Genomic DNA, 27,606 nt, shown 5'->3' with positions numbered 1-27,606 from the left:
AGAGCAACCTGAACCTTTTTGACAATTCAAGAAAGAAGGTGAACGAGCAATTTGTCATTATGATAGGTACATAAAAAAGAAATTGAGATTGAAATGGAGATTAATTTTAGTCAGTAAGCTCAAGATAATTCGTGATGTCATAAAAAAACTGGTGATTTAGTCAAAGAGGGGTCTAATTATAACTTAACTAAGACTTTCCAGAGTTGTTAAACCAAAAGCAAAACAAAATTCATTGGTCAAAGTACTACGAAATTATAGGGAAGCTAGCCACTAGTTAAAGGAGATGGTCAAAAAAATAAAATTAGAAAATAAAAAAAAAGAAAGAAAAATCATATGCCCTAAGAGCTCCACATAGCTGCCCTAATCTAATCTAATCCTACTGAGCAATATATCCGAATTTTACCTAAAAGAAAATAAAAAAAAAATAAGACATTAGACAATTTCATTAATTCGGAATATCAACCAAGAAGTCCTCCAACGTGTGGAATGTCTGTTTGGGGCAGCCAAGTATTTCCTGTCGTTAGGTTATAGACCGTGAATTGCTGTGCTTGTTGATAATCCAGCACATGATATCCCTTCCAGTTCACTCTTCTCCTTGTACCCGACCCAGGCCCGCGATTATCGTACTCGCCATAATAGAGCGTGTTCAGCCCGTCATTGCCGCGAAACGGTGTCCACCCCTTTGGATGGATATACTTGTCGATGTACGACTGCATGATGATGGTCCTCGAGTAGCTATACCAGGGCCTTCCTAGGTAGTTCAAGGCGACCCTCGGCTTCTTTTCCATGTCAGGAGCGGGTTTGATCGTACAGTTGTGGAAGGAGAACCCGCTGGTCTCGTAGGGGTATTTACGTCCCTGAGCTGTGACCACAGTTGCCTGGCCAGGCTTCGGCTTTCGGGCATAGATGTTGCAGTTCTGGAAAGCCGCTGTAGCGAACCCGAATATGAAATCTATGGTCCCGTATATGTCACATTCCCGGAAGAACTGCCTACCAGCATGACTAAGGAGTGTGTCCTGGTAGCCCTCGAAGCTGCATCTATAGAAGGTTGAGAGATCGCTGACGACCCGGGCAGCAACCGCCTGGCCCTTATAGAGACCGGCAGTGTTTCTGAATGTCAGATCTACGGCTATAAATCCGTCTCCGTCAACGCCTGTAAGCATTGGCCGAAAATAACAAAGGGCCGACATTGATCGAATTCATATGTTTCGCAAATATACTAGAAGCTGGCTTCACGATATATATATATATATATCTCGATAACACAAGGATATACTAAATATATGATCATCTCACCGAAACTGGCAGTTTTATAAGTACCCCAGCCATCATCATTGTTGCGATTCCCGGTGATTATGGTCTGTCCGATGCCGTCCCCGAGTAGTAATATGTGCTTCCGATTATGTGGGATGTTAACGTACTCCCCGTAAACTCCTCTGCGGACATAGATCACGTAGTACCCATCCTCAGCCCTCAAATGATGCGGTGCCGATGATACCGCATCCGTTATCGAACGAAAATGGTCTCGGCCGGTGTGGCCGACCGTCACAATGTTATTGATGAGGATTCCACTGTCACCAAAGTAAAAGGAAGTATAGCCACTCCTGGGGCAATTTTTCAACGGGTTGCAGTGTCCTTGCCTTATGTTCTGCACGAATGTTGAATTGAAGTTTTTGGCTATACCTCGGAAATTAAGCTGAAACATATGTATCAACATATATATAGCAATCATACATACACATATGTATATATGGAATAATCTCACCTCTATGAGATAGTTGAGTGGCACATGATGGCGCGACGAGACCACGAACCCCTCAAACTCAACTCTGGGTCTGATCTGATGGTGCGTCTCGTTTTGGGTCAATGCTCGAGTCATTAACTGAAGGGACAGTCCGTACATCTGATTCGCGTCTGACAATGACTCAGAGAGGGGCCGCGCGATGCTGCTATTTGACTCTTTAAGCCCATTGAGGCAGAGTCGCTCATTGGCTACGACGCCGCTCAGCTGCGTCTGCACCCGCCCGATCTCCTCCACGGTCAGTCTGGCGGAGGCAACAGTTAAGAAAATTATACCAAGCTATGAATTTGCATATCTTACAATATATATATATATATATAGTTCATTAGTAGTAGCTAACGTAACCATGACGATGAACACGCTTGGTTTTACATACGAAGACTGATCTCTTAGCGAAAATTATTTGCAGCCAAAATAACATGCTCTGCCTCGCGAGGCTGATATGTCTTGTCCGTCAGATTGTTATAAAAATCAAAGATGAAGGGGGGAAAAAAAATATCAAGCATACGTAATTATTATGAGTGTTAACAGTAGACTGTAGACAGACATATATATAGCATGGCATGCATGGAAATTAAGAAACATCAATGAATTAACCACCTTGCGAGGTCCCCTTCTCCGCACTCACTTAGGGTAGACTGTAAGAATCGGACAGTGGAGTCAGAGAGGTCGGAACAGTCGCGGAGGGCACTGAGCAACTGCCGGCTCAGCGAGCGGCTCCTCTTGGGGGACAGGTAATGCTTTATCACCTTTGACATCTTCATCGCCTGTGTAAGGCTCTGCTTCACCGAGTGCTTCCCAAGTCCGGACAAGTCGGAGTCGGAGGATGAGGGCAGAGTGCGGTACGACCTGACCATAGAGCGGCATAGCTTCGGGAACTCAGTGGAGGCGCAGGCATCATTAGAGGGTTGTTGCTCCTGAAGAGCAGTGACATGGAGGCGTGATATTGATAGGAGGATAAATAGGGGGAAGAAGATCGACACCGATGAGGGCCTCATCATGGACATGGACATGGACATATGGCGTTTCAATTTTTACTTGGGACCTGCCTCGCTCTCGCACGTAGTTATATATTTATTGACTTCAGATGACCAGCCAGATTTGAAGGAAGATCTTCTTCAAGTTTAGAACGAACTGGGAGGGGGGTGGGAATCAATGTTGAAATCGAAGTTGAGATAATTTCGAAATGAATCAAAGATCCATCTCTTCGAAATCAGTCCCGATTTTGAGTTTTTCTTTTTTTCTTAATTTTGAGTACAATAATTAAGTGAGATTATAAACTGTACTATCGTTTCAGGGGAAAAAAAATATAAAAGGTGAAGTTGTGAATTAGACTATGGAAAGATTACTCTCGTCCCACTTCAGAAAAAAGCAAATATTTTAATTCGGAACGATCGGGCCGAAGAACATGTTTATTTGACTTATATAATATGGCTTCGTTCTATGATGACCCCGTAATAGTAATATAGAATATATATATATATATAATGTATGTACGATAACGTGACTTAATCGGGCCAAGATTTTAGTCGTGATTGAGATTATTTCGACCCCAAAAATATCTGTAAGGGTATTTTTATCACTTTGGAATTTGTTCTGTAACTGTGAGAGATTGTACAAGGAATATTGATGGTTAGGCTTAGGCCATTAGGCTGGGCTAAGCTTAGATTTAATGGGCCGACTTGGGTTGCTGTAGGAGTGAAAGAAGCACAGCCCAATCTATCCATAATTACATGTATAGTTCATGTGAGGCTAATCAATGTGTCATTAAATTTGAGACTCTTCCCAAATTCGGACTCTTCTCTTCGAAGGAAGGGACCGACTTTTTTTTTTTCGATTACAATAGGAAGCTCATGGCCTAATACAAGGAAATGGAAATGAAATTTAAATAAAAGAACACGGGTAGTCCCACTGATGAGAATCGAATCCGAAACCTCTAGGTTACTAGGTGAGGGTGTTAGTCACTGTATTACATTCAATTTTTCAGGAAGGAGGCAACTTTGATCTCACACTCCTCTCTCCCTGGGACATGTGTCAAGTTTTCATTGGTACAAAAAAGGGGACCGGGGTCCCTAAAAATTGGCAGCAGTCCTAATTTTGCTCAAACTCTCCATGGGATCCAAAAATTGGGAAGTCCCATTTAGCGGCATTCACTTTAGGATTGGGACTCAAAACTTCCGTCGTTGAAGATGCTCTTATTCCATCCAATACCATGCATCGTAAACTATAGTACGTGACTTCTCCTATCTAATCTTTTAATTTATATATATATATATATAATTGGTGTAAATTTCTGTAAAACAAAGCCTTAGAAAAAAAATTGCCGCATGAACAATGATCATTTATAAATTATATGACATTTTGATTTGTTAGTTTCCTATATATATATATATATATATATTGTCATTTCCTTCGGATCCTAACAAAACATATATTCATCTATCATTCTGTTGTTTTACATAAGATTGTGGTGGAAAATTAGTAATCCAAAAGTAATATGGATTGTATAATACGATATGGATTACTCAAATAACAAATAAAAATTAAAATAAAACCTGGAAAAGAGAAGGGAAGTTAAGAACTGTAGAGTGTAGAAATATACATATTGACTTGATCCCCCAAAAAAAATTGCAATGCCTTTTTCTTTTTATGGGTTTTTTCCCACCTTTTTTCAAATCACAGTAGCCTTTGTTTTTTTTTTTTTGGGGGGGGGAAATTTAAGATAGTGAAATCATTGAAATGTCGCTTATGCTGGACCCGTTATGTTTATCAAATATGGCGGGAAAAAAATGCTTGTGTTTTTTAACGGAAATGCAGCATTGTTTTCTCCATTTTACAGCAAATTACAAGTCTTGTATAGCTTAAAGTTCGATCTATTTCAAATCTAGAGTCTAAGTTTATATTCTCTTTAGCTGTTAGGAATTTTAAATTTTGATCTTGATGTAAATAGCTTCCTTTAATGATTCTCTTTGGATAAGTGTACTATGTCCATTCTCTCTTTGGTTAATAAAATTCATCACTTATCAAGGAAAAAAAAAAACACTGAAATGTGGTTGAAACTTGGACACCCAACATTACCAGTTGGATGGATTCCAAGCACTCTCTCTTTCCCTAATAAAACAACTTGAGTCACTTCAATTTCATCTTCCTAAAATCTGCAAAATAAACTCTTTGCTTAGCGTCGTGACACGATTCTCTGTGTGTATATATAAGTTCTCAGAGATTGAACGAACTGTAGTGGCCCCGGCCGGCAAGGAATACTAGAATTGCTTGCTCTCTCGTATTTGTTTGATCCAAAATTGCACACTTCTTCGGCCTTGACAAATGGGCGACACTGATGCGTAACACAGTACCTGCAAAGTCATCAAGGGATATTTGGATTACCATACGCTTGGGTTTTTTCACCTGTCTTCGTATAAATATAAGTACATAAGCACAGAACCGATTAGTCTATACGACTAGATGATCATCAGTACTCGAAATTTGGTCAAATTACTTCTGCAAGAAACGCTTACATGGTCCCTCTTCAGCATATTTTGCATTTGGAGGTAGAAGCTCCTCAGCTCCAACCTTCATGTTCCGCCCTTTGATCCCGACTCACCAACCACCGCATCGATCAGAAACTCAGCACAGACTGGCCGATGATCTGAAAACCGGGACTCCCCCCGAATGTAGGAAAGCTGCCTAATCCCATTCCCATACCACAAGATTCTATCACACCTGCATTATTATAATCTCAAGATCAAATTTTATAATTAAAACTCAATCGACAAAAGGAAATCATTGAAGAAGGAAGACATGTACCATGCTGGAGTCCTCCTCTTATTCTTCGATTTTACCGTATCCCCGGCATAAGCATCGGAGTTGTACGAGTACTTGTAAGTGGGTGGAAAGAATATTTTCCCCTCTTTCCACCCTTTGAATACTCGGCCTGCTTCTCTCTCAATCTTGAGCTGTCACACCATAAGAAAATGACGATTAGCAAATCTCAAGGCGAAATATTTTAAGAGAAAACAATGTATTACCATCGTGTTTAACTGCAAAAGCAAGCACCTGGTCTTTATCTAAAAGCGCATCCCACTGATTTGCCTCCATAAGCTTCTTCGTTTCGGAATAGCTCAGAGCAATTCGATAGTTCAAATCTCCCAACCAAATCACCCGACTGAAACCAAATTTTCCCAACAGGAAATAACTTTAAGATCACTGAGCAAGCTCATCTGAAAAAACGAAGTGTTTGCAGATGGGGGAAAAGAAAGCTCGAAAAGGTGATTACTCGTGTCCTAGAATTTTCGTGGGCATCCGACTCTGAGGACTCCTGCAGATCTTCCGGAACTGAGTGTTCTTAAGAATTTCGATGACATCTAAATTCCTCCTCAGCTCATCACCTTCCTTCTCGCCAGATGCCAAGTGACTGCAAATGAAGCAGAAACTCGTCTGATGGAAAGACATGCTCACAGAAATACACCCCTGCAACAGAACCCTCGGAACCAGCCACATCTTATCATTACAAGATGATGGTACAGGACAATTTCATCCTCCTAACAAAAATTACGAAATTCTAATCTGAGGAGAAAGAAAATACCGAAGGGCTCACCTTATTACCAAGACAACCCATGATTCCTCGACTAATGCACGAGATTCTCAAGTGGCCCACATACTGTATAAGCTCTGTTCTCATCCACACACAGACAAATATTCCGACCATCTGCTTACTCGCCACAAGGCTGTACCTCCTGTGATTATTGGCACCGAAGGAAGCAGGAATGTCTGATATCTCGAGGCTGTTAGCTTCATCATCATCTTCGTCCTCTGAAGAGAGGTCATCTTCGCTTATATAAGACTGCTGGCACCTGAAGCAGAAGTCCTTGCTGTTCTTCCTCTCCAAGTCCATGGTGCAGTTGCAAGCCTTTAGTCTCCGCCCGTTCTCGACCCGGAAAATCTTGCTCATCCTTTTCAGCGAAGGCTTAGGGAAGAAGAGTGAACCGCTTAGAGTTGTGGAGGGCTTCCATCCTCGGTAGGAGAGATTAGTCGGTTTATTGAGGGACTGATCTATCAGGGCTAGCCACTTTGCAGCAGGCTCATTGTCTTCTATTACCAACACGTTTCCAGCATTTAACGGCACTATCTCCTGAAAACTGAAGGTTTTGGAAAAAGTTATATATAGACAGTTTAACTCGACATCATGAACATCAGCTGTTCTCAGAATAAGCTGAAGAGACAGTATTCTAACTTCTTTAGACAAGAACTTACCCTAAAACATACATATCAGACAGATCATCAGAACGGAGAAAATCCTCCAGGTTAAGTCCTCTCTGTGGAGGTTTACCTCCCACATTCCATGTGGCCACAGACATCCTTAAATAAAAAAAAAAAAAAGGCAGTCCAATAAATTACGTACAAAAAAAAAACATATGTATTTGTTTGTACAAAGTAAATCCCAAACAAGAAAACTATTTCACTCGTGTTTTGAAAAATTACCGGAAGGTTTGAATATTGAGATCGAGGGTTGAAGGTCCCATGGCTCTGCAGCTAGTACTCTCGGGGGCCGATTCACTCTGTGATTGTGCTATGAGAGAGAGAGAGAGAGAGAGAGAGAGACGAAGAAGAAAGACGATCAATAATATAAGTTAATGTCAGTAAAGCCAAAGAAACCTTCCGAACAGAAGTGGAAAAAGCTGAAATATCAAGAAACTTGGAGGTCTATATCTGCCTTCTATCGTCAATGATAAGAAGAATATATAAACGGAGAAAATGGAATAAAAAGAAATCATCTCATATTTTTTTTCCCCCTTATAAGGAAAAGCAGATGTCCTTGCTTGCTTCTTCACTGATCTAGCTTAAAGTTCAGATGGGAATATATTCCAAACAAGGGACCAATTGCTAAGATGCTCGCTTCTTTTTTTCTGTTCTACTGCTGATCGATGCTGCTTTTCAAGGCCCTATTGATCATGTTCCGAGAACTCATCAAATCGTATCGTCTTATCGTGCAAAAGGGGATTAGAACATAACAAGGCCCCAGCCGTGTGAGAAATGAATCACATTCCTAATTCCGGATGTAGATTAGCCAAAATGATAGAAAGAGAAACAGGAGAACTATCCAGCATGATATTCTATTAGAAAGTGCAAATTGTGCCAATATAGCTTCATCTGATACGCATATTATTCAAATTTGCAAGATCCGTAAAACGATGAGCCTTTCTTCTTTATCTTAGGTCAGGTCAAGTCAGGCATAAATGCAGAACTCACCAGGGGAATCTTTGCTCATATTATCCCTTTCATTCCTTTGCGTCATCCCTTGAATTATCTCAATGAAAGACTGCAGATGAAAGATGAGAGAGGCATTTCATGAGAACTTGCTCCGAACATGGATGAAGAAGAAGAGGAAGAAGGAAAAGGGTAGGCATACAATGAAGGTTGGGGAAAAAATCAGGAACCTTCACCTTCTTCTTCCTGTCTTGGTTCATCAGGGTCATGATCGTAGCTTCCAACTCTTCATCAATGGAGCTGACCGAAAACCACAGGCCTCATGAGAAAACATACAATCTCTTCTAACCGCTCAAAACAGAAAAACTGTCGACCCAAAGCCAAGTCACCTGTTCTGTAACAGTAAATGAAGTGGACAGAGAATGTGAGTGAATGAATGAATCCCGCAGTGAATGAACTGGAAGAATAGAAACGCTCCTTCACGAACAAGACCAGGGAGGGGAGGGAGTTCGTGAAGAAGAAAAATTAAGAATCTTGGCTATAAAGTTTCTTCCATTTCAATGGAAATGTACTTTATATCGTTCATTAAACGTCGTAGCCTTCCATAACTGAAAACTGAGACAATCGGATCCATAGCCACGGCTGGAAAAGGAAAACTTTACCGGCAAAAGAATCACATCACAACATCATCCTTGAAGAGAGAGAGAGAGAGAGAGAGAATCTCGCCATGGACAGAGGCAGAGGGGGTGTCAAACAGCAAGCGCAACAGCCATCCCCATACAAATGAAGGGTCTTGCTCGATTCAATGCCAGCTGGGCTTTTTCCTTCTTATTGTCACGAGAAAGTCAACTTGGAAGAAGATGAAGAGGAGAAATGGAGGAGTGAAAGTTCTGTCCCTTTTTGCTTTCAAGTTTCACCCCGAGGGGTTCTCTCTCCTCGAATTGAATCAACGGACTCGGTCCTCGATGCCTCGGAGACTCAGTTAGTTACAGAAGGGATACGTGTCTTGAGGAAAACATCAAGAAACACAGATAAACACAGAGAGAGAGATGGGCAAATCGAGAAACGGGGAGAATTGCGAGTGAGGAGGAGGAGCAGGAGGGGGGTCGGGTTACTTTTTCCGGTTCACGATTGAATGATAATGGGGTTCTGTCCGGTCATTTTTTATAGGACCATCATCTTCCTCGAATTTCTCGAGAACGGGAGCGAGAAACCGGTCAAAGGGGAGGACGGGGGGAATAGAACCTCGAATTAAAATGTATCATCTCATCATTAATAATCATCGTCTTCGTCTCTTCTTCTTCTTCTTCTTCTTCAGCTTTTCATTTGAGCTTCCAAAGGAACCCCTTTTCTACGGCTAAGAGTAAGGGTTGAATAATTGAAAGGGAACAACATAGCTGAGCTGCGCTGGCCCGATTCTCCTTCTTGTCGTCTGCAGCAAATTTTCTAATTCCCCAAAGTTGAAATTGTTTCTATTATATTAGTATTTGGGGGGGGGGGTGGGGTTCTACTCCTCGCTGCTGCTGGAAAGGGAGAAGATTTGAAAAGTCATTGGAAGAATGAGAAGAGACAGGGAGGAAGGAAGAGGCCCCCACGTGTGTGATGCGAAGACGGTCGGCGGAGGAATGCTGCCGGAGTGAGCGTGTGGAGAGAGAGAGGGAGAGAGAGCGCGCTGGAGGCAGTCAGCGACTCAGCGGGCATGGAGAATCCGTGGGCCCCGCCATCCAGCTCCCGGCCGGCAAGACCAACCGAAAATGATACATTTATATATTTATAAGTTGGCACGTATGTATTGCCTGCTAAGAGTATTTCCATGTTGGTGTTTAACTATTCCAAATTTTGGTTGGAGTAGAGTAGCTCAGGGAAGGGACGAGTTATTTTCGGCGCGGACCATGGTATTTGGAAATTTAATTGAGTTCGACTAATTCAGTCGAGTCGGATCGATTCATTTTAGGATAAATCTCTCCCAGCATGAATTTATTGAAAAGAGACGAGCTTTTGCTCGAGTGCAACTAATTATTCATTGATGAGTGACTGGGCGGAGAGAAATAGTATTGATAATACTCGTATTGTCATCGCCTTTATCAGGTCTGAATGGTCATCACCATTAATGTTCATCGTTGTTGTTTTTTTTTTTTTTTTTACATTCCGTATTGTCATCACAGCATAAACATGACCCCTTATGACTTCACAGGCGTTTGTCGGTGGTACGACCAGAGGGAGGGAAGTCAGTCGGCTCGGCCTCAGCTTATTTATTCTCCAAGGATTACGGCTGGAACCAATGCACAGGCAAAGAAATTGCAATTTCTTGTTGTAAAGAGGACGAGGAACTTAGAAGGGCTGTGTCGGGCACCTCATAAGTCCATACGATGTATATTATGTGGTTTTTACCTAAATTTAGGTGTGTGCATGTGACAGCAGTCCACCACAATGAGTTAATTATTCCATGCTAGCAGTACCTTTTTTTATATTAAATGATTGCCCATTGCCGCAGTTTTCCCATGGGAGGGGGGTTGGACAAATTTTAACAGACTCGTGAGACAAAGACATGAGGAGTCAATTCGACCCAACTAGAAAAGCTAAAGCTCGAACCTTTTTCCCTTTCATTTCATAAAAATTATAAAAATTATAATTATAATTATAATTATTTTTGCAATTGGTATCCAACTTTCTACAAGTATAGGATAGGATAGGATAGGATAGGATAGGATAGGATAGGATAGGATATGATTAGGGAGGGAATAGAATTCGATGATCAAACACACAGCGACATACAACAACTACGTTCCTTATGCAATGCTATCGATGATCGATTTCTTGTTTTATATATCTAATGTAATGTAAAGTATACATTCCCAAGGCCAATGGCCAAAAGGGGAAGGTTGCAGTAAGTGAGATAAGAGGGAACGTCAGATGGTGATGGTGGAAGTGGAACTGCAACAACAACTGGAAGGGGGAACCTTTCTGTGGCGGGGCCCACATCCCAACACTGCTCTAGTAAGCCCCATAATAAGAGAAGATCTCTGGGTTGGGTTGGGTTGGGTTGGTTGGTCCATGCCCTTCCTAAAAATGCAAAACGTAATCAGTGGGCCCACATTCAACCCAACACCAAAAAAGACCGACGAGTGTTTTGGATTTTACGTTGTTCCCTTCGCCTTCCCACTCTTCCAAATGAAACTTGCCTTGCATTTGCATTATTCGTTCAAAGAAGAGAAGATTTTTAAGAAATAGCATCACCAACACCATATGACTCCATTCATTAGTTCCCAATCATTATCATTGATATTATATATATATATGTTTTTTTTTCCTCCACCCTCATCGATCAATCAAATCTATCAGCTATTATTATTCTTTAATTTTTGGCTTAAGCATGAGAAGTTTGGTGATGTCTTGGAGAGGTGTTGGAGCACTGAAGTGCAGGGCAAACCTATGCATGGAGATATCTCAAAGCGTGCTGTTTATACTCATTGCTCAACTGGTTCAAAACTAACCTTTTGAAACGACACGCGATAATCCCATACTCCTTGAGGGGGAGAAGAATTTGCTCAAAACCTACACTGAATTAATGGTGGCTGAGGAAGCCCTTTGACAAGCAGAAGGCGCGCATTGATTGGCTCTCTTTGGGTGATAACAACACTTTTTTTTTTTTCCATGAATCTGTGAAAATAAAGAGAGCAAAAAACTCCATAAAAGTTCTCCCTACAGATGATGGGAGAAGGCTTGATGACCCTGTTGATATTGCTCAAGAGGCGGTCAATTTTTTTTATCAAAAAACTCCTTGGTACTGCAGATGCCCATGTGAACGGAAGCACTGTACATGAACTTCAGTCTATATTATCTTTCAGAGTTAATCCTGATCAGGCAAGGCTTTTGAGCAGAGACATTACGGAAGAAGAGATCGGAGATGCCTTATGGAGCATGACTTATGGAGCATGAAGGGAGAGCGTGCCCCAGGTCCCGAAGGCTACAATGTCCAATTCTTCAAATCAACATGGATCATTGTAAGACCTGATTTCATTTCCGGCAGTAAAGAAGTTTTTTTGCCAGTGCTAGATTGCTTGGAGAAGTTAATAGTACCTGCATTGCTTTGGTCCCAAAGATACCCGATCCTTCAAAAATGTCCGAGTTTAGACCAATTTCATGTGGTAATGTCATTTACAAATGCATTACAAAAATCTTAGCCAACAGATTGCAGTGCATTCCCCTGAGTTCATCTCCCTCAATCAATGTGCGTTTGTAAAAGGAAGGACCATTGGAGATAACATCTCCCTATCCCCCTACCTCTTTATGATGACTATTGAGGTTCTCCCAAAGCTCTTGAATGCTGCAGCTCTCGAAGGCAAGATTGGCTATCATCCTAAATGTGGTAAACTGCAGTTGACCCACTTGGGCTTTGCTGATGATCTCTTGATTTTTCTGAAAGGGGAGGCTGCTTCTTTGGGAGCTGTTATGGATATTTTTGATAGGTTCTACGAAATGTCAGACCTGAAGTCAAATCCTAGCAAATCTGAAATTTTTTGCGCAGGAATGGGTGGACCTACTGTTTAGGAGCTGATCAAATTAACTGGTTTCAAATTGGGCGCCCTTCTGGTTCGTTATTTAGGTGTTCCATTGATTCCAGGAAGATTGACAGACAAAGATTGTAAGCCTTAGGTGGAGAAAATTACCTGCAGAATCGATGGTTGGGCAATAAAGAAATTGTCTTATGCAGGGAGGCTTCAGTTAGTCAAGTCAGTGGTCCATTACTTGGAAGTGATCGGAATAGAAGATATGGGATTCCTCTATATGCTTCGGTGGCTTCTGCTCTCTCTAGCACCGATTGGGAAGGAAGATGTTTCGGGGAGAACAGAAGACAGCAACTTTGTGAAGCTCTAAAGAGCTTGACTGTTAATATTGATGAAAAGGATGAAGCTAGATGGACTGTCTCAAAGAAGGGGAGTTTCATGGTCGCGAGCACATGGAAAGCTTTAAGGAAGAAGTGCAATAATATTTACTGGTATGAACTAGTTTGGTTTCAACCATGTGTTCCTCGATACAGTTTTATCAGCTGGCTTGCCATTAAAAACAGGTTAGCCACTCTTGATAGAATTGCTTGTTGGACCATTGGGGCTGGAGACAAAATGCTATGTTAGTTGTGAGGAGAAGGAATGCAGGGACCATATTTTCTTCAAATGTCAGTTCAGCATTCAAGTACAGAGTCGAGTTTTGAACACCTGCTCCATTACTAAAGACGTGGAGGACTGGCCAACTGAGCTGCTCTGGGCTACCAACCATCTTAAGGGGAAGGCAGGCAATCCACACAGTTCTTTTGAAGATTGCCTGGCATGCACGCATACATATATTTTGTGTGGAAGGCAAGAAATAAGAGACTTCATGGAGACGATACCGCCGGTGATGAGGTTTGGAATTTAATTTATTGCACAGTTCAAGGGAGTCTATTAGGGATTCAAAACCGTCGAGTAAACAATGATTTCCAGATGTCTCTCTTAGCTCGGTGAGTTGTAAGTGTCTAATGTTCTGCTATAGTGTCTTGTTTCTGATGTGTGGCTATGATGTGGAACGCGTATGTCTCTTCTTTAATTTCTCTATTGTTTTGCTTGCCTCTTCTCCTCATTTTAATGGGCTCTGAGCTTCTTTGCTTTATTTTGTACGGAGTCCACAATGGTATATTGTATTTGGGTGAAGTAAATGATAAACAGCATCTCGGGTTTACCCAAATAAAAAATAAAAAATCTATCAGCTATTCAAAGTTTCAAACTCGAATGTTGCGTGTTGTGCTTGTTGGGGCCTGGAAACTGGAAAGGCTATGTCGAACATCATCATCAGCAAGCATAGGAATTAATAATCCCAACACTGCTGGCTGGATGTGGAGCAGTGAATTCAAAAGTAAATCAAGAATTATATATATAAACCCGGTTGGTGGGCAAAAAACCAACTAATGACCAGAATAATCAAGAAACTAAAAAAATATACACAACACAACAAGAATAGCAATAATAATAATAATAATAGTGATATTAATTAAATATAATTATATAAAACGGACCCAACCTATTTTGAGCCAGAAAGAGGCAACGTGTCAAGAACCAAGTGAGGGATAGGATAGGATGAGGGAACAGAATTGTCGTCTTTTTTTTTTTTTTTTTGCCCCCTTTCGGGGAAGCTGACAGATTTCCCAGAATAATTGATTATAATATTTTTAAGTCTAGAAGCCAAGAGAAATAGATAGGTAACCTCCCCCCATTTCTGGCAGATTCCTCCCTTTCTTTCTGGTGACTTCAGATTAGGGTTTTCCAAACAACATTAGCACACGTCCAACAAATGAGCAAGGCAACAGACAGGAATCACGGTTACTTGTTAAAAAAACAAAACATGCAGAAAGAAACTTGAATAACATTTCACGGTCGGTCGGTCGGTCGGTCGGTCCCATAAATCTCGGCAACAGCACGTCTACTAGTCTAACCACTGGACTGGATAGTACAAGAGGATACACCACTGAACACGAGGAAGGTCAGGAAACCGAAACAGATATGGCCCCCGTCTGATTCTACTGCCTATATAGCCAATAATTTCCCCCCACTCACAAACCAAAACTTGGACCTACACAAGGAGAAATACAAGGGATGCATTACATAGGAGAAGGAGGAGGGAAGGACTAAGAGAAGGGTTTTACTTCAGTGAAGAAGGCTAAGACTGCATCCCCAACAAGGACTCGGTGCTGGGCTCGTGGCCGTGTACCCTAAAGCGGTAAATGCAAGTGTGGGTCGGGCTCCCGTGATTCGATGCAATGTCGAGCTTCACCGTGTCGATGATTCCAGGTGCTGCTGTTGAATCCAACACATTAAAAGTCTGAGCATTGCTCTTCTCCAGGTCATACGTGAACTCTGTCAAAAGGTACATCTTATCTGCATCCATTGCTGCGGAATCAGTGTTCCCTCGGTACCATCCTGAGACCCTGCAGTCCTTTGGAGCACTCGATCTGTCATAGGCTACGCTCTGTTTCACAACATTTAACAGATCATGTTTCAGCGAAGAGGTTATGCAGGTAAAGCCAGAAGTTGCCATAACAGGAAAAGATATAAAAGAAAGAGTACAAGAGCAGAGTACAAACACAAGCATTTTCATAGGACTCCCCCAACAAACAAACATCAAGGAATCGAATGGTTCAGAAAACAAATTCTAAGACCCCCACAAGCAAACCATGTCAAGCTACACTAAGAAATTCTCATTCTTATCTTGAAAAGCACCAAGCTTCACAAAATGAAAGCAACACCTTCATCACAATTATCATAGGTAATGGCCAGTGTGCACAAGGACTCTGAGAAGCAATGGAGTAAGCAAGTATGCTTCTCAATACAAATAATACCACAAGGACAAGACAATTTTTTTTTTCATTTATTTTTGCGGGCATGTGGCAAAATATATACATAACGCAGAGTAAGCAACACATCCAGATGTAAACAAAGCCCATTAAAAAAGAAACAGAACATGATGAATTGTATTCATCTTTGGACTACTGCCAAGGAATTCAAAGGGGCTGAAGCAGCCTAGGAGAAAAGACTTTCCACCATCTGTTTTTCCAAGTGTTACGAATGTCCTCTACAGTCTGGCTAGAAATGGGAATCATCTTAAAGTGATCCTTAGACAGGCCCTCAAACTACCTCTATATTTAAAGGTAAAAAAGTTCAATACTGAAAAGTTCAATTCTGAACCATGCGGTAAACCTACACTGACAAGAAGGGTCTCCATTGAATTCTTTGTATTCTTATGTGCATCAGGGCTCCAACCCAGTATATAATGCAGACACTCTCATCGAACACTCTTGAAAGATCACCTAGGTGATTAAGTCACGAGATCTCCGTGAAACCACATCTAAACTTTAGAAGGCAAATATCAAGATAGGCACACACACCAGCTAACAGCCAATATAAAGACTGTGGAGGCACATCCTAAACTTTAGAAGGGGCTCTAAGCAAACACTCATAGTTTGTGCGGATGGAGGCATTCAGATGGGCAGTATCTTCCTTTGTTTGGAAGAGTTCTTTCAAGGGAGAGCAGAAAGGAAAACGAATGGAAACAGAGGCAAAGGAAACAACATAGGCCGGTCATATCATTGCCGCCTGACTATTACAATTACAAAGATCTAAAAGGACAAGTACTACTATCCAATGACATAAATAAACATCCTCCCATCTGCTGTCATTTATTAACATCATCCAAACAAGGAGAGGACCATTTTCACCTTCGTTCAATTCCCTTGCTTTCATCTCGTCTCTTTTCCTATCCCTCTTGCTTACTAAGGTGCACCCAAACAGAGATTATGTCCCTAAAATATATAACATATCTCTAATATATCCCTGATGCATCTCTCTCTCTGCTCAGCATGCAGTCTAAAACTGTCCAGCCCTCATAACATCCAACAACAGAGCGTCGAGATATACTATCCTAAAAATACTAACGGCCAACATTGAAATTCCAGTTGACATCAGCAGGCACTATCTCAATCTTAGTAAATCTCCAGGTTGCAATCTATCCACATCACAAGAGATTACAACCAGCATCAATAATTAAAATCACGACAATTTCAAACCAGAAACAGCAAAGACACGAAAAACCTGTAAGTTGAACTGCCACAGTTAAATAGACAGCAGTACCTTTGCCACATGTTCCAAGGTAACAGCCTCAGGAACGATTGCAGTCCGAAGCCTAATTTCAACAAACCCACTGTTTCCCTTCAATGGGAAACATGCCCCTGGCTCACCAAAACTGGGTCTCAGCATTTTATAAGCACCGCTGTGAACCCCATTTCGACTACTCGCCGAGAACCAATTACCCTTGCCAACACCATACGGCTCCGAGTGACCGGACACGATTGCCCCGCCAGTAGCTAGGGCATAATCCACACGGGCGAGCCCATCAGCCGCGTGCTTCTCTATTTCCTTCAAGACGACGTCCCTCGCGTAAGCCTTGATATCATCCAAACTCATACCATCGGAACTCCCAACTGCACCCTTTGCCTTCTTCAAATCCCCAACAAATCTATCAAACTCTTCCTTTGGTAGCCACTCCTTGCCCCTGAGCTCAATCAAGTAACCCTCTAAACTGTCGCTCTTAGCCTCCAATCTCTTCAACTCCGACTCCATGGTGGCGCTTTTATCCTCGATCTTTCTGCTCAATTCGCTCCTGAGGTTTCCGATCCCGCTCTCCACTTTCTTGTCAACGACATCCACCTGCACCTGAATCATTTTGGAAGTCTTCTTCAACAGCCCTTCCACTTCAGCAATCCGCCCTTCAAAGTCAGTGAGCACCACGGGATTCGTCCCGGATGTCTGAAGGGAGAGTCTCCTAATCAACTGCACTAGACCTAGTATAACAATCAACAGCAAGAAGTTCTTGGCGAAAATGCTAATGCCAGTGAGCCACCACGGTTTCTCGGGCTTCAGGGGGGCCTTACGGACGCGGCGAGGGGAGACTGTGGAGTTGCCGGCGGTCTTCTTCACTGTAGCTAGATCCTTGGCGTCGCCTCTAATGGAGTGATGGCTCAGATCCTTGCTGCTGGCGGCCGCTACCTTATCGACAGCAGCGGCGCCGTTGGGGCCGTTTTCGACGGCGATCAAGTCGATGGCAGCGGAGGACTTCTTGTCGGTAACGACGACCGGCCTCCGCCTCGCCGTTGCCGGGTTCGCTGTGATGGACACAGTCGAAGCCGACATCTTAGGAAGCGGTGGTAAGCGAGGATCGCCGATCCAACAGGCCGACAAGATCCAGAAATGGTACGAATATCTGATCCCAAAACTCTTAATTCGAATTCAATTCAAGTCGAAAGAGAGAGATCGGAGATCGATTGAAACCTCAAAACTGACGCAAACAGAGAGAGAGAGAGAGAGAGAGAGAGAGGAAATAGCTTAAAAACGACGCACCGTTTTCGAGCGGCCACTTTAGTTCGAAATTGAGGTGAAAAGGTTCGGAGCGCGCTTGCTGGCTCGGACCCAAAAGATATTAATTCAATCGATAACTCCAAAAAAATTTACGATGCAATCACTTTTTTTTTTCTTTTTTCTTTTTTGTGCAATCCCTCGTTAAATAGTTGAATTGTAATTATTGATTAATAAGAAATTTACTCCCAGAAAAAAAAATACCCATAAAAAAACCTAAGAAATTGATAAGAAGTTAATAGTAAATAAAATAACAAATAAACAAAAAAAAAGAGTAAAAATAAAGGAGATTCATAAATAAAAAATAAACCAAAAAAAAAGTGAAAATAAAGGAGGAACGCAGACATAAATAGCTCATGAGATTTGGGCCGCAAAAGAAGGCTGGAACTTGAAGGGCCCCGAATAGTTATCTCTCCGGCCCCTTCCCTTCCCGACCCCACAGTGATTCTAATTCCCTTTTCTCTTTTTCTCTTTCCATGAAAATGAATCGATATCATATATATTCAGCAAAAAAAAAAAAAAGAATCGATATCATATATTAAAAAAAGGATGAGTATTTTTTTCCCAAAGGAGGGATGAGTTAATTGACATTTTCTCTTCTATAAAACATCTATAAGCTTATGTTGAGTATCTAATAGGATTATTAGGAAAATATATATATATATATATTCAATAGGAGTGTATTTCTCCATTCCAAGGGAAATTCTCTCATAAATTATATAATGGTAACGATAATATGAAAATTCGTCCCATGCTAATTGCATAGGGCGAATTGAGTGGGTTTTCTCTCTCGTCAAGAACTACCCCACTTTTTTTATTTTATTCTTTTTTTAAATTTCAATTCTTTATAATTTTCTTTGACGTAATCACCAGGTATCAAGAAATCTAATAAGTTCTATTTTTTTGAACTTAATCAATTAAAGAATAAAACTCTCGCCCTCTGAATTTTCTCCATTTATAAAATTAGAATTCAAGACTTCACATAAGATATATATATATATATGTATGGAAATCCACCCCCCATGGCATCAACATGGTATAACTAGTGAAGTCAAGTAACTCCATTCTTTAATATGGCAATTGTAAAATATTTTAATGCATTTAAGTTTTGTGACTGCGCTCTTTTACCTACTTATTTACAATAACTAGTACAAATATGAACTTAAATTATTTAGATAATATTTTATAAGATAAATTTGTCATAGGTTATACCCATTAGCTTTGGGCGCTAGATTCGCCGCTTATGATTTTTTTTTTTAAAAAACACTTATGAGACTGAGATGGCAGACATGTATTGTCACACATATTTTTTTGTAAAAGATTTAGTTTGAATTTTCAATTGTTACCAATAAAGTTTCTTATAAATTTTATTTTGAACTTTCATATTTCTCATTTCCTATCCTTCAAAAATTTTTCTCTAAGTTTAAACTATATTCTTCATTGATTTTTCCCTCTATTATGATGTTATCAAAAACACTTGAAAAAACTATATTTATACGTTTCGTAAAGATTATATTCTGATATATTTTTTAGATATTTAAAGACGTAGATAACCACTTGATATAATTTTGATATTGATCAAGACCATAGCATTTAATTTTTTTCCAACCATTTGTATATATTTATTGCATATCTTTTCAATGTTATTTTATAATCCATTGCATACACTTCTTATATTTAAACATGTTGTTCTCGTGCATATAAATACATTAAATTATGAAATAGTTGGGATTATAATCATGGTTTTGCGGGTCCGAATACTTTGTTTTTCTCACGGTATCTGGATCCTACCTCGTAGGGGACAAGTTCCAAGATTTTTTAACCATACACTATCATGTTGGGACCTGGAATTAGAACTTACCCGAAACTTGAATTATACTACAAGTTTCGGGTACCATGTTGGAACCTGTAACTTTTTCTTTTATTTTTTTCATCGAAGACAGTAAATGAAATAAATAGTTAAAATCGAAAATATATCATTTATAATTACGCAAAACAAATAAATGTTTAACATAGATTAATCGGATCACATCCATCCATCCACAGAACAAAAGGAATGTAGCTCTCTTTATGATTATATAGCAGACAAAGTAAATAAGCAACTAAAAAATTTTGTAGCTATTTAGCAAAAAATATATGATGTATCTCTCCTTAGTAGACAAAGCAAATAAGATCTCCTTAAGATTTTGTAATTACTACATAATAGAGAATTATGTAACTATAAAATAATTTATATATATATATAGGTATCATATACCGATTCTGTGGGTACCATGTATGCTGGAATCGGAACCAAAACCTATTTTCAATAGTTCTTTAAATTACTATCCGGACCCCACCCTATTTTCAATTGGAGTTATTCGGATCTTACCTTAACGTGTAGCTTCTAACCGATTCCAAATATACTCGATATTCATGCACATCTCTAATTATAATCGCTAAAACAGTGAAGAAAATCTTACACCAAATTTTAAAAATATAACATACATACAAATAAAGAGAATAATACTTTTGTACATTCTAAGCAATAATAGTTAAGGCAAGAGACATATATATATATATATATATATATATATTATCATTGTCTAATTCTAATTGTGAATGCAAATTGGCACTTAATATTATAGGGGAACGAACGCAATGTTTTTGACCCCGCAGCACTGCACATGTTATAATTGCCTAGTCCGACATAAAGCTTAAACAAAAAAACTCCTTTTTGCAGCTAAAGAAATAAATATAAAGAAGGGACTCATTATTTAAAGACCTCACACATGCTCTGAAGGGGAAAACCCTAACATTGGAACTAAAAAGTTTGACTAAAAGAAATGTTATTATTTTGTTAGAAAATCATCCTTGGAGGATTATTGTTAATTATAAAAAGTCACAATTGATTTATTTATTTTAACAAATTCAATATTTTTATCCGACAGAAAAATATTTAGAAAAATCACATCGTTATTATTAGAAAATGAATCTCTCAATGAAAATTTTTCATTAAAATACAGAAGCAGATAGTGTAACGACGTTGCATGTGGAGCCCAATTCGGTATAGCGAAGAGAAAAATAAGTTATTGATTGTTATTTATTTATTTATATAAAATGGAACGGCCAATTACCTTTATTTTTTATATATAAAAATAGAATTTTCCATGAGTTAAATGCACTTTGCCCCCAACCAATGGGTGAGTTTGGATTTACCCATAAACTTCAATTTTTTGCGGAGTACTCACCGATCTTATTAAAAAATATGCAAGGTGCCTCCTCAACTAATTTCCGATCAAAATTCCTATACAAAAATGGCACATGGCACTCACATGTAATATTAAAAATGGTAAAATCGCTAATTGATTACTTGAAAGAAAAAGAAAAGAACAATTGAAATTGGAAATTAGGGCATGATCCTCCTTCTGCTGCCTTCTCATATCCTTGCAGACCGAGGAACAACAAATTCTAGTTCCACACCTATGACAGTGAGAGGTATTGCCGCTTAAAAGGAGCAAAAACACTCCAAGTGTGAGATCAACCATTTGCAGCTATATTCTTATCCTTAGGTAAAAGAACTCTATTGACCACGACATTTACGGTATACTAAAAGAAAATATTGCTCTTGTAACCCAGAAACTCAATTCCAATATGTAGATCATATCATATATTTGTTAAATTGATGGAGATCATAGCTGAAGTAATTTATGAGATTTTAAAATTTTCTTTTCAATGAAGAAAAAAAGAAAAAAAATGGATATATATATATATATACCTCAATTTGCAAGGATACAGGAAGGCATCGGGCGGAGGAGGATCGTGCCCTAATTCCCAAATTCAATTGTTCTTCCCTTTTCCTTTTAGTTGCAAGTAATCAATTATCGATTATGCTTAATATTACGTGCGAGCGACATGTGCATTTTTTGGCCATTCCCAAATTCAATTGTCCTTTTATTTTTTCTTTTAGTTATAAGTAATCAATTAACAATTTTACCATGCTTAATATTCAAGTGCATCTTTTGACCTGAATTTTGATTGGAATTTGATTGAGAGGACATCCTGATTATTTTCTAGTAAAGTCGGTGAGCACTCCATAAAAATTTGAAGGTCGGGGCAAATCCAATCTCAATTCATTATCAGGTGGGGGCCAAAGTGCATTTAAGTCTTTTTATTTTTTTTTCTTTTTTCTTTTCATTTCCGAGCAATAAACATATTTCGGTTCTCTCTCTCTCTCTCACTGCTCCCTGCGTCTCTCTTCTTTGGACAAAAGTTCAGACAACTGATCCGAACGCCGATGATTCCACCTCGATTCCGACCTCTCCGACGAGAATCTCTCCACAACCTCCTCAGATCGGTTCCTGTCTCGGCGTAAGTTGCCGCCTTTCGTCCTCACTCAGCTTACCCTCTCCGTTCCCTGCATTTCTTCAGATTCCCCGGTTTTCTGCACTCCCGTCTGTTTCAATTCCTTCCTTGCTCTGTGTTGTTTTTTAGCAACTGCGCAATCAGTTGGCGGTGAATGGCTCAATGCCTTGATTTGCTTACATGCAAAAAGCCTTCTGTTTTTCCCTTTCCCGTGATACTTTGGATTCTAAGAGGTGCGTGATTGAGGGAGGTGTTTGAAGCTTCGCATCCGTCTTGGCCTTTAGGTTTTCGGTTCGGGCAGCATTTGGTGATGGCTATATCTGTCACATGCAGTTGTCTGACACTGACATTCTTGTCCATGATTTCTGCGAATGCCCGTGGTGCATTTAGCGTGAGCACCATTTCTTACTGATCTAGCTCAGGCCGTTTCTTTATAGATGAAGAAATTGAACAAATTGACCGTGATAGCTAGATCGAAGCTTCATACTGACATGTAATTCCAAGGATTGATTCTCCCTCCGGTTAATCTGTTGCATGATTTAGTTGTCAGGGCTGATTTTAAGTGCATCTTGGTCTCTGGGTTGAGATTTTTATTGGGATTTTTCGTCTCTTTATGCTAGCTTCTCGAAAGGAATAGTGCGGTGTCGCCGCTGATAGTTGGAATATTCTCGTGCATTGATCTCCTTTTGCTTGTGATACTCCGATGATCCGATCTTTTGAGTAATCACTGTCATCTTCTTCTGCATGTCCTTCCCAACATGCGCTGGCATGCATGAGATTTTAATTAATTTTCCTCATTTCGGGTTCTTACTGGTTTGCAGGTAACCTTTCGCCTGCTTTTGAAGATTAAACTTAGCTGGACTTGAGGCAAACTTCCAGCTCATATGGGCTTTTCTTTATAGCTGCTAAAGGGTGTTCCAAATCTATATAATCTTGCATGGGGATTCAGACGATGGGATCTCAAGCTGGTGGCGGTGGCAGTGGCAGCAGTAACGGAAAGCACAGTCAGCTACAGGGATTGACTCGGCAGAATTCAATATACAGTCTTACACTCGATGAGGTCCAGAACCAGTTGGGTGACTTGGGGAAGCCATTGAGCAGCATGAACCTCGATGAGCTTCTCAAGAATGTTTGGACTGCTGAGGCCGGCCAGCCGTTGGGTGTAGACATTGAGGGTACAACTTCAGGCAATCAAACCAACATACAGCGTCAGGGAAGCCTGTCATTAATTGGTGCATGGAGCAAGAAGACAGTCGATGAAGTCTGGAGAGATATACAGCAGAATAAGGACGGCGGGGAGAAGAAATCACAGGAACGACAGCCCACTTTGGGGGAGATGACTCTGGAAGACTTTCTGGTGAAGGCGGGCGTCCCGGTTGAATCATCTCCCGACAAGAGAAGCGCAAATCCTGCCGTTGGAGTCGATCCAAGCATAGCAGCGCAATTTCCACCACAGGGTCAGTGGATTCAATATCCACCGCAGCCTCAATTTTCACATCCCTCGCAAAGTATGATGGGTGTTTATACACCAGCGCAGCCTTTGCCTCAGCCATTGCAAATGGGAGCTGGTGGCATGATGGATATCCCATATCCTGATAGCCAACTTGCTTTGCCTTCTCCATTAATGGGGACATTGTCAGACACACAGACGAGTGGGAGGAAAAGAGGGGTGACTGAAGACATAATCGAGAAGAGTGTGGAAAGAAGGCAGAAGAGAATGATAAAAAACAGGGAGTCTGCTGCTCGTTCACGCGCTAGAAAACAGGCAGGGCTTCAGTTCCCTTAGTCGTTCTGCTTTGTTGCATTCATTTGACCTGTTATATCTAGTCTTCTTTCAGCTTTCTCAATTTTTACCTGACCTGGAAGGCCACTGCAAACAGGCTTACACAAATGAACTGGAGCAAAAAGTTTCCCGGCTGGAAGAGGAAAATGAAAGGCTTAGGAAGCGGAAGGTTAGACTTGGAAGATGTTTTGATAGCTTTTACTCCATTAGCTTGATGTTGGCCCTGTTCTCTTTCAAGTGCATCACTTTCTTTTCACGTTGTTTATTTTACTAGGAAAATGAAGAAACATTAATTATGTGATCTATCTTGCTATTGTCGCGCTGCTGTTTGTACCCTGTTGAACATTTTGAGTTCTTGTGGTTTATTCCCCGCATAAGAAGAATGATCTGGCATGTGATGGGGAGGATCATAAATTGTCTGTCTAATGTCTTGCTCAATGTCTAGGAAGGATATGATAAAGGATAGTGGGTTCGGTTGTGCATATTATGTGGGTTAGTTGGCTATTGGTGCTGAATGTGGTGGCATAGGCTGATAGAATGTGATCTGGAATAAGGTCTTGAAGTTAAGAGGTCTTCATGATATATGTAGTGATAGAGGTGTACTAGGTTAGATGGGCATGACTCAGAACCTTCAACTTTTTCGGATGATGCAGTTCTAGAGGTAAGTGTAATTTGATATCCAGGCCTTGAAAAGGTGATAAAGACGGATCTAGGTAAAGGAAAGATTGGATATGTGAAGTTGGAATACTTGAATTTTTGGTGAATAATCATGGGACAAGAAAGCCAGTGGGGAATGTCACTGGAAGCAGGTCAGGACGGATAAGAGGAACAGAAAACTAGACACATTTTCATGTTGGGTGCTGTCATTTATTTCATGGTTTCACAGATTCACGGCTCATTATGATTTATTGATATTTAGGTCAACTGATTTCTTACTCGATAGATATCTCTACTCTTGTCTTGAACTAAAGCAGGTGTTCGAGAACATGTTTCCTGCTGCCCAGCCACCTGAGCCGAGGTTCCAGCTTCGGAGAACATCATCAGCTCCATTCTGAAAGCATGGTATCAGCGTGCTGGAGGTTTTGTAGATAAAGGAAAAGGAAGATGCCTCTGGTGGAGCTTGTTCCTGGATCTCGTTAGTAGAAGATAGAAAAAGGTTAAAGATGTGTATGAAGACTGTGCAAATCGGGCATCTGAGATGGCCTTGTTGATGTTTGTCTGTGCCCTGTATTTGGTCCCTTCCCTAGAAAAGAAATTGAATTTGTTACTGGACCAATTTGTAGTGTTACAGTTATGATTTTCCCTAACAAATACTGCCCCAGAAATTTGTAACTTTGGATCTTCACTGAGTTTCAGTATATAGTCAGTTTTGTTCACAAGCCCTGCGATCACGACATTCAGTTTCCCGGAATTTGTTTACTTTTGAGACTTCCCAGGACATGTAAAGCTCGGGTTCAATACGCCAGAGGGTCAATGCCTTTTACCCAAAAGTATATCTCCATATTCTGTGAGCACACGTTCGTAGATGTCATTTTTCAGAAGTATATGTCTTCATTTTTGAGCACATGCTCAAGGTGTGATGCTCGTATGTACGCCGAAGGCAGAGATTTCATCGCAGTCTTATGGGTTGCCAAATACCATCGAATCCCCAATAGCCCATCCATTCAACGTAGAATTTGAGTAAACGGATTGCAAGTGTGGAGAGGAATTAGGGATGTGTGCTGATTAGAATTAGAATCTCAGAGGAGCCTAAGACACCATAATATGGACTACAGAGACCCTTTGTTCTTTGGTAAACAGAAGAACATCGAGCTATGACCATTCTCGTGCATGGCGGCAGGAGCAGTAGTCTTGGCACCCATGCACTCCCAGAATGTGTTTGTTTGTGCCACCGTGTGGTGAAGAATCGAAAGCTCCATCGTTTTTATAAATTTCGTTCATTCTCAGCTGTTGTCAAGTGCGCGTAGCGGACTGGGGCAACTGCAAAATGCGTATAACGGAAGAATAAATGACAACATCGTACATTTTGCTCAGTAAGAAAGAACAGGGATAATTAGAAGAAAATATTACCCACAAATACAACAGTATTGCTCCTCTGTTACCCGTAGATTACATACTAGAAAGGTGGGTTGATGCTTGCTAGATAAGAACAGAATGCCACAACAAAAGAGAGATAATAAATGCACTAAGGGCCCGTTTGCTCATTTGCAAAGAGATTAAGTTTGTCTTACGAGACTTGGTAATGCGTCTGTCCAGTCGTGCCCTGCATAAATTCACACCAACACGTTTTCAAGTAACTTCGATTCGACAATTTTTAAGCCCGCTGTTTATGATTATAATCGTACTGACAGCACTTACTATAATGCTCGCATGAGCATATATATAGATAAAAAGTCATTTCACTACGGAAGGCATATATTTGTGTCGACTGCTGTCCCTACAAGAAGAAGCAAATCATGAATGAAAGACAAGGTCCGAGCTATGGAGAAGCTTTAGGGCGCTTACTCATGGAATCGTCCTACCAAAAATTTCTGTTATGGAGGTCTGAAGATGTTGATATGGATAAAGTTAAGGAAGACGTATCTGCGCAATCTCTTATCAAAAGCTTAACTGACCTGTCAGAACATTGTGCAGAGATCCTAATTGTAGGAAGAACTTCGTGTGGTGCCCGCTCTGCACGATGATCACTATAAATTTTGGGATCCACCTGAACCAACCCGAATTTCCTTTGAACAAGTGTCGCTGTCCGAACCGACCTGAATTCATGGAACCGAAAATGGTTGGCCCATTTGGACAGCCCTATTACCACCTCTCATTGAGGAACTTGCAGGCCTATCAAGTGATTGAATTATAAAAGAGGAACTGCAATGCAAGAGATTTTTTGGAATAAAAGAAGTTCGTATTTTCGTGATAACAAGTTCCATGATTTGAGACAATTCGTTCGTAAAATACTTCATAAAATTGAGATTCCCTCGCTTATCTCTGCATAATACAAAGGAAAATCATTTTTCACAACATTTGGTTGCTTTCTAAAAGGGAAAACATTCACTCTAAATATGATTATCTTCTGAGGCCATTCACCCCTTTCGTTCATCACAAGGAACTCATCTAATTGCTTCCTGGAAACACGATATCGTATGGAAAATACACAGGAAAATAATTAATCAGTATATGCTGCAGATCCATATAGCATCTGAAGAAGAGGTGCCGAACATATGGGACAAAGAGAACTGGACCTCAAAATCCCAGTGTCCTGAACAGCCGCTGGCTTGAAGAAGGCATCAATCATTTTGGCCTCAGGAGATCGTGAACAGACTGAAGCCTTGTAAAGTAAGACGAGTGGCCCAGTGTGTTGACCGACCATAGGAATGGATCGACTGATCATGAAAAGCTTAGTTTGTTTGACATCAATGAAGATGCTGAACATTTTACAAGGCAAGGAATTACAGCAGCAATAGAAGGGACATTGGACTGCTTAGGAGAGCGTGTCAGACGTCCATTCCTAGGATCATAATCGAGACCCTGAAGACCCCTGC

The 27,606-nt window shown here is 40.5% G+C and overlaps 5 protein-coding genes across 6 annotated transcripts; 2 read left to right on the top strand and 3 right to left on the bottom strand.

Moving 5' to 3' along the window:
* Window positions 1–398: 398 nt before the first annotated feature.
* LOC116187729 (probable pectinesterase/pectinesterase inhibitor 25) lies at window positions 399–2,820 on the bottom strand. Its single transcript, XM_031516643.1, has 4 exons — window positions 2,402–2,820; window positions 1,766–2,045; window positions 1,297–1,696; window positions 399–1,153 (listed from the first exon to the last, which is right to left on the bottom strand). The coding sequence occupies exons 1-4, from the start codon at window positions 2,818–2,820 to the stop codon at window positions 459–461; spliced, it is 1,794 nt and encodes a 597-aa protein (XP_031372503.1). The 3' UTR covers window positions 399–458.
* Window positions 2,821–4,769: 1,949 nt separating this feature from the next.
* Window positions 4,770–9,479, bottom strand: LOC116189207 (type I inositol polyphosphate 5-phosphatase 10). 2 transcript variants are annotated; one of them, XM_031518769.1, is made up of 12 exons: window positions 8,732–9,475; window positions 8,395–8,399; window positions 8,242–8,305; window positions 8,048–8,117; window positions 7,280–7,367; window positions 7,052–7,156; window positions 6,396–6,936; window positions 6,075–6,268; window positions 5,855–5,963; window positions 5,606–5,754; window positions 5,317–5,521; window positions 4,770–5,154 (listed from the first exon to the last, which is right to left on the bottom strand). In XM_031518769.1, the coding sequence occupies exons 1-11, from the start codon at window positions 8,732–8,734 to the stop codon at window positions 5,374–5,376; spliced, it is 1,476 nt and encodes a 491-aa protein (XP_031374629.1). In that variant the 5' UTR covers window positions 8,735–9,475; the 3' UTR covers window positions 4,770–5,154; window positions 5,317–5,373. The 2 variants fall into 2 exon arrangements, with proteins under 2 accessions (XP_031374629.1, XP_031374630.1); XM_031518770.1 differs by lacking the exon at window positions 7,052–7,156 and having other exon boundaries at window positions 8,732–9,479.
* A 2,690-nt stretch (window positions 9,480–12,169) lies between these two features.
* On the top strand, window positions 12,170–13,140 carry LOC116187728. Its single transcript, XM_031516642.1, has 2 exons — window positions 12,170–12,486; window positions 12,720–13,140. Exons 1-2 carry the CDS (start codon window positions 12,170–12,172, stop codon window positions 13,138–13,140), a joined length of 738 nt encoding a protein of 245 aa, XP_031372502.1.
* A 1,157-nt stretch (window positions 13,141–14,297) lies between these two features.
* LOC116188259 (SUN domain-containing protein 1-like) lies at window positions 14,298–17,956 on the bottom strand. Its single transcript, XM_031517503.1, has 2 exons — window positions 16,663–17,956; window positions 14,298–15,004 (listed from the first exon to the last, which is right to left on the bottom strand). The coding sequence occupies exons 1-2, from the start codon at window positions 17,719–17,721 to the stop codon at window positions 14,696–14,698; spliced, it is 1,368 nt and encodes a 455-aa protein (XP_031373363.1). The 5' UTR covers window positions 17,722–17,956; the 3' UTR covers window positions 14,298–14,695.
* A 4,180-nt stretch (window positions 17,957–22,136) lies between these two features.
* LOC116189167 (ABSCISIC ACID-INSENSITIVE 5-like protein 2) lies at window positions 22,137–25,449 on the top strand. Its single transcript, XM_031518714.1, has 4 exons — window positions 22,137–22,293; window positions 23,109–24,052; window positions 24,168–24,239; window positions 25,045–25,449. Exons 2-4 carry the CDS (start codon window positions 23,225–23,227, stop codon window positions 25,123–25,125), a joined length of 981 nt encoding a protein of 326 aa, XP_031374574.1. The 5' UTR covers window positions 22,137–22,293; window positions 23,109–23,224; the 3' UTR covers window positions 25,126–25,449.
* Window positions 25,450–27,606: the final 2,157 nt, after the last annotated feature.

This window comes from Punica granatum, chromosome 8, assembly GCF_007655135.1.
Source record: "Punica granatum isolate Tunisia-2019 chromosome 8, ASM765513v2, whole genome shotgun sequence".
Taxonomy (NCBI): Eukaryota; Viridiplantae; Streptophyta; class Magnoliopsida; order Myrtales; family Lythraceae; genus Punica; species Punica granatum.
Note: the sequence above shows the minus strand (reverse complement) of the source record. Positions and strands in the feature narration are given on the sequence as shown.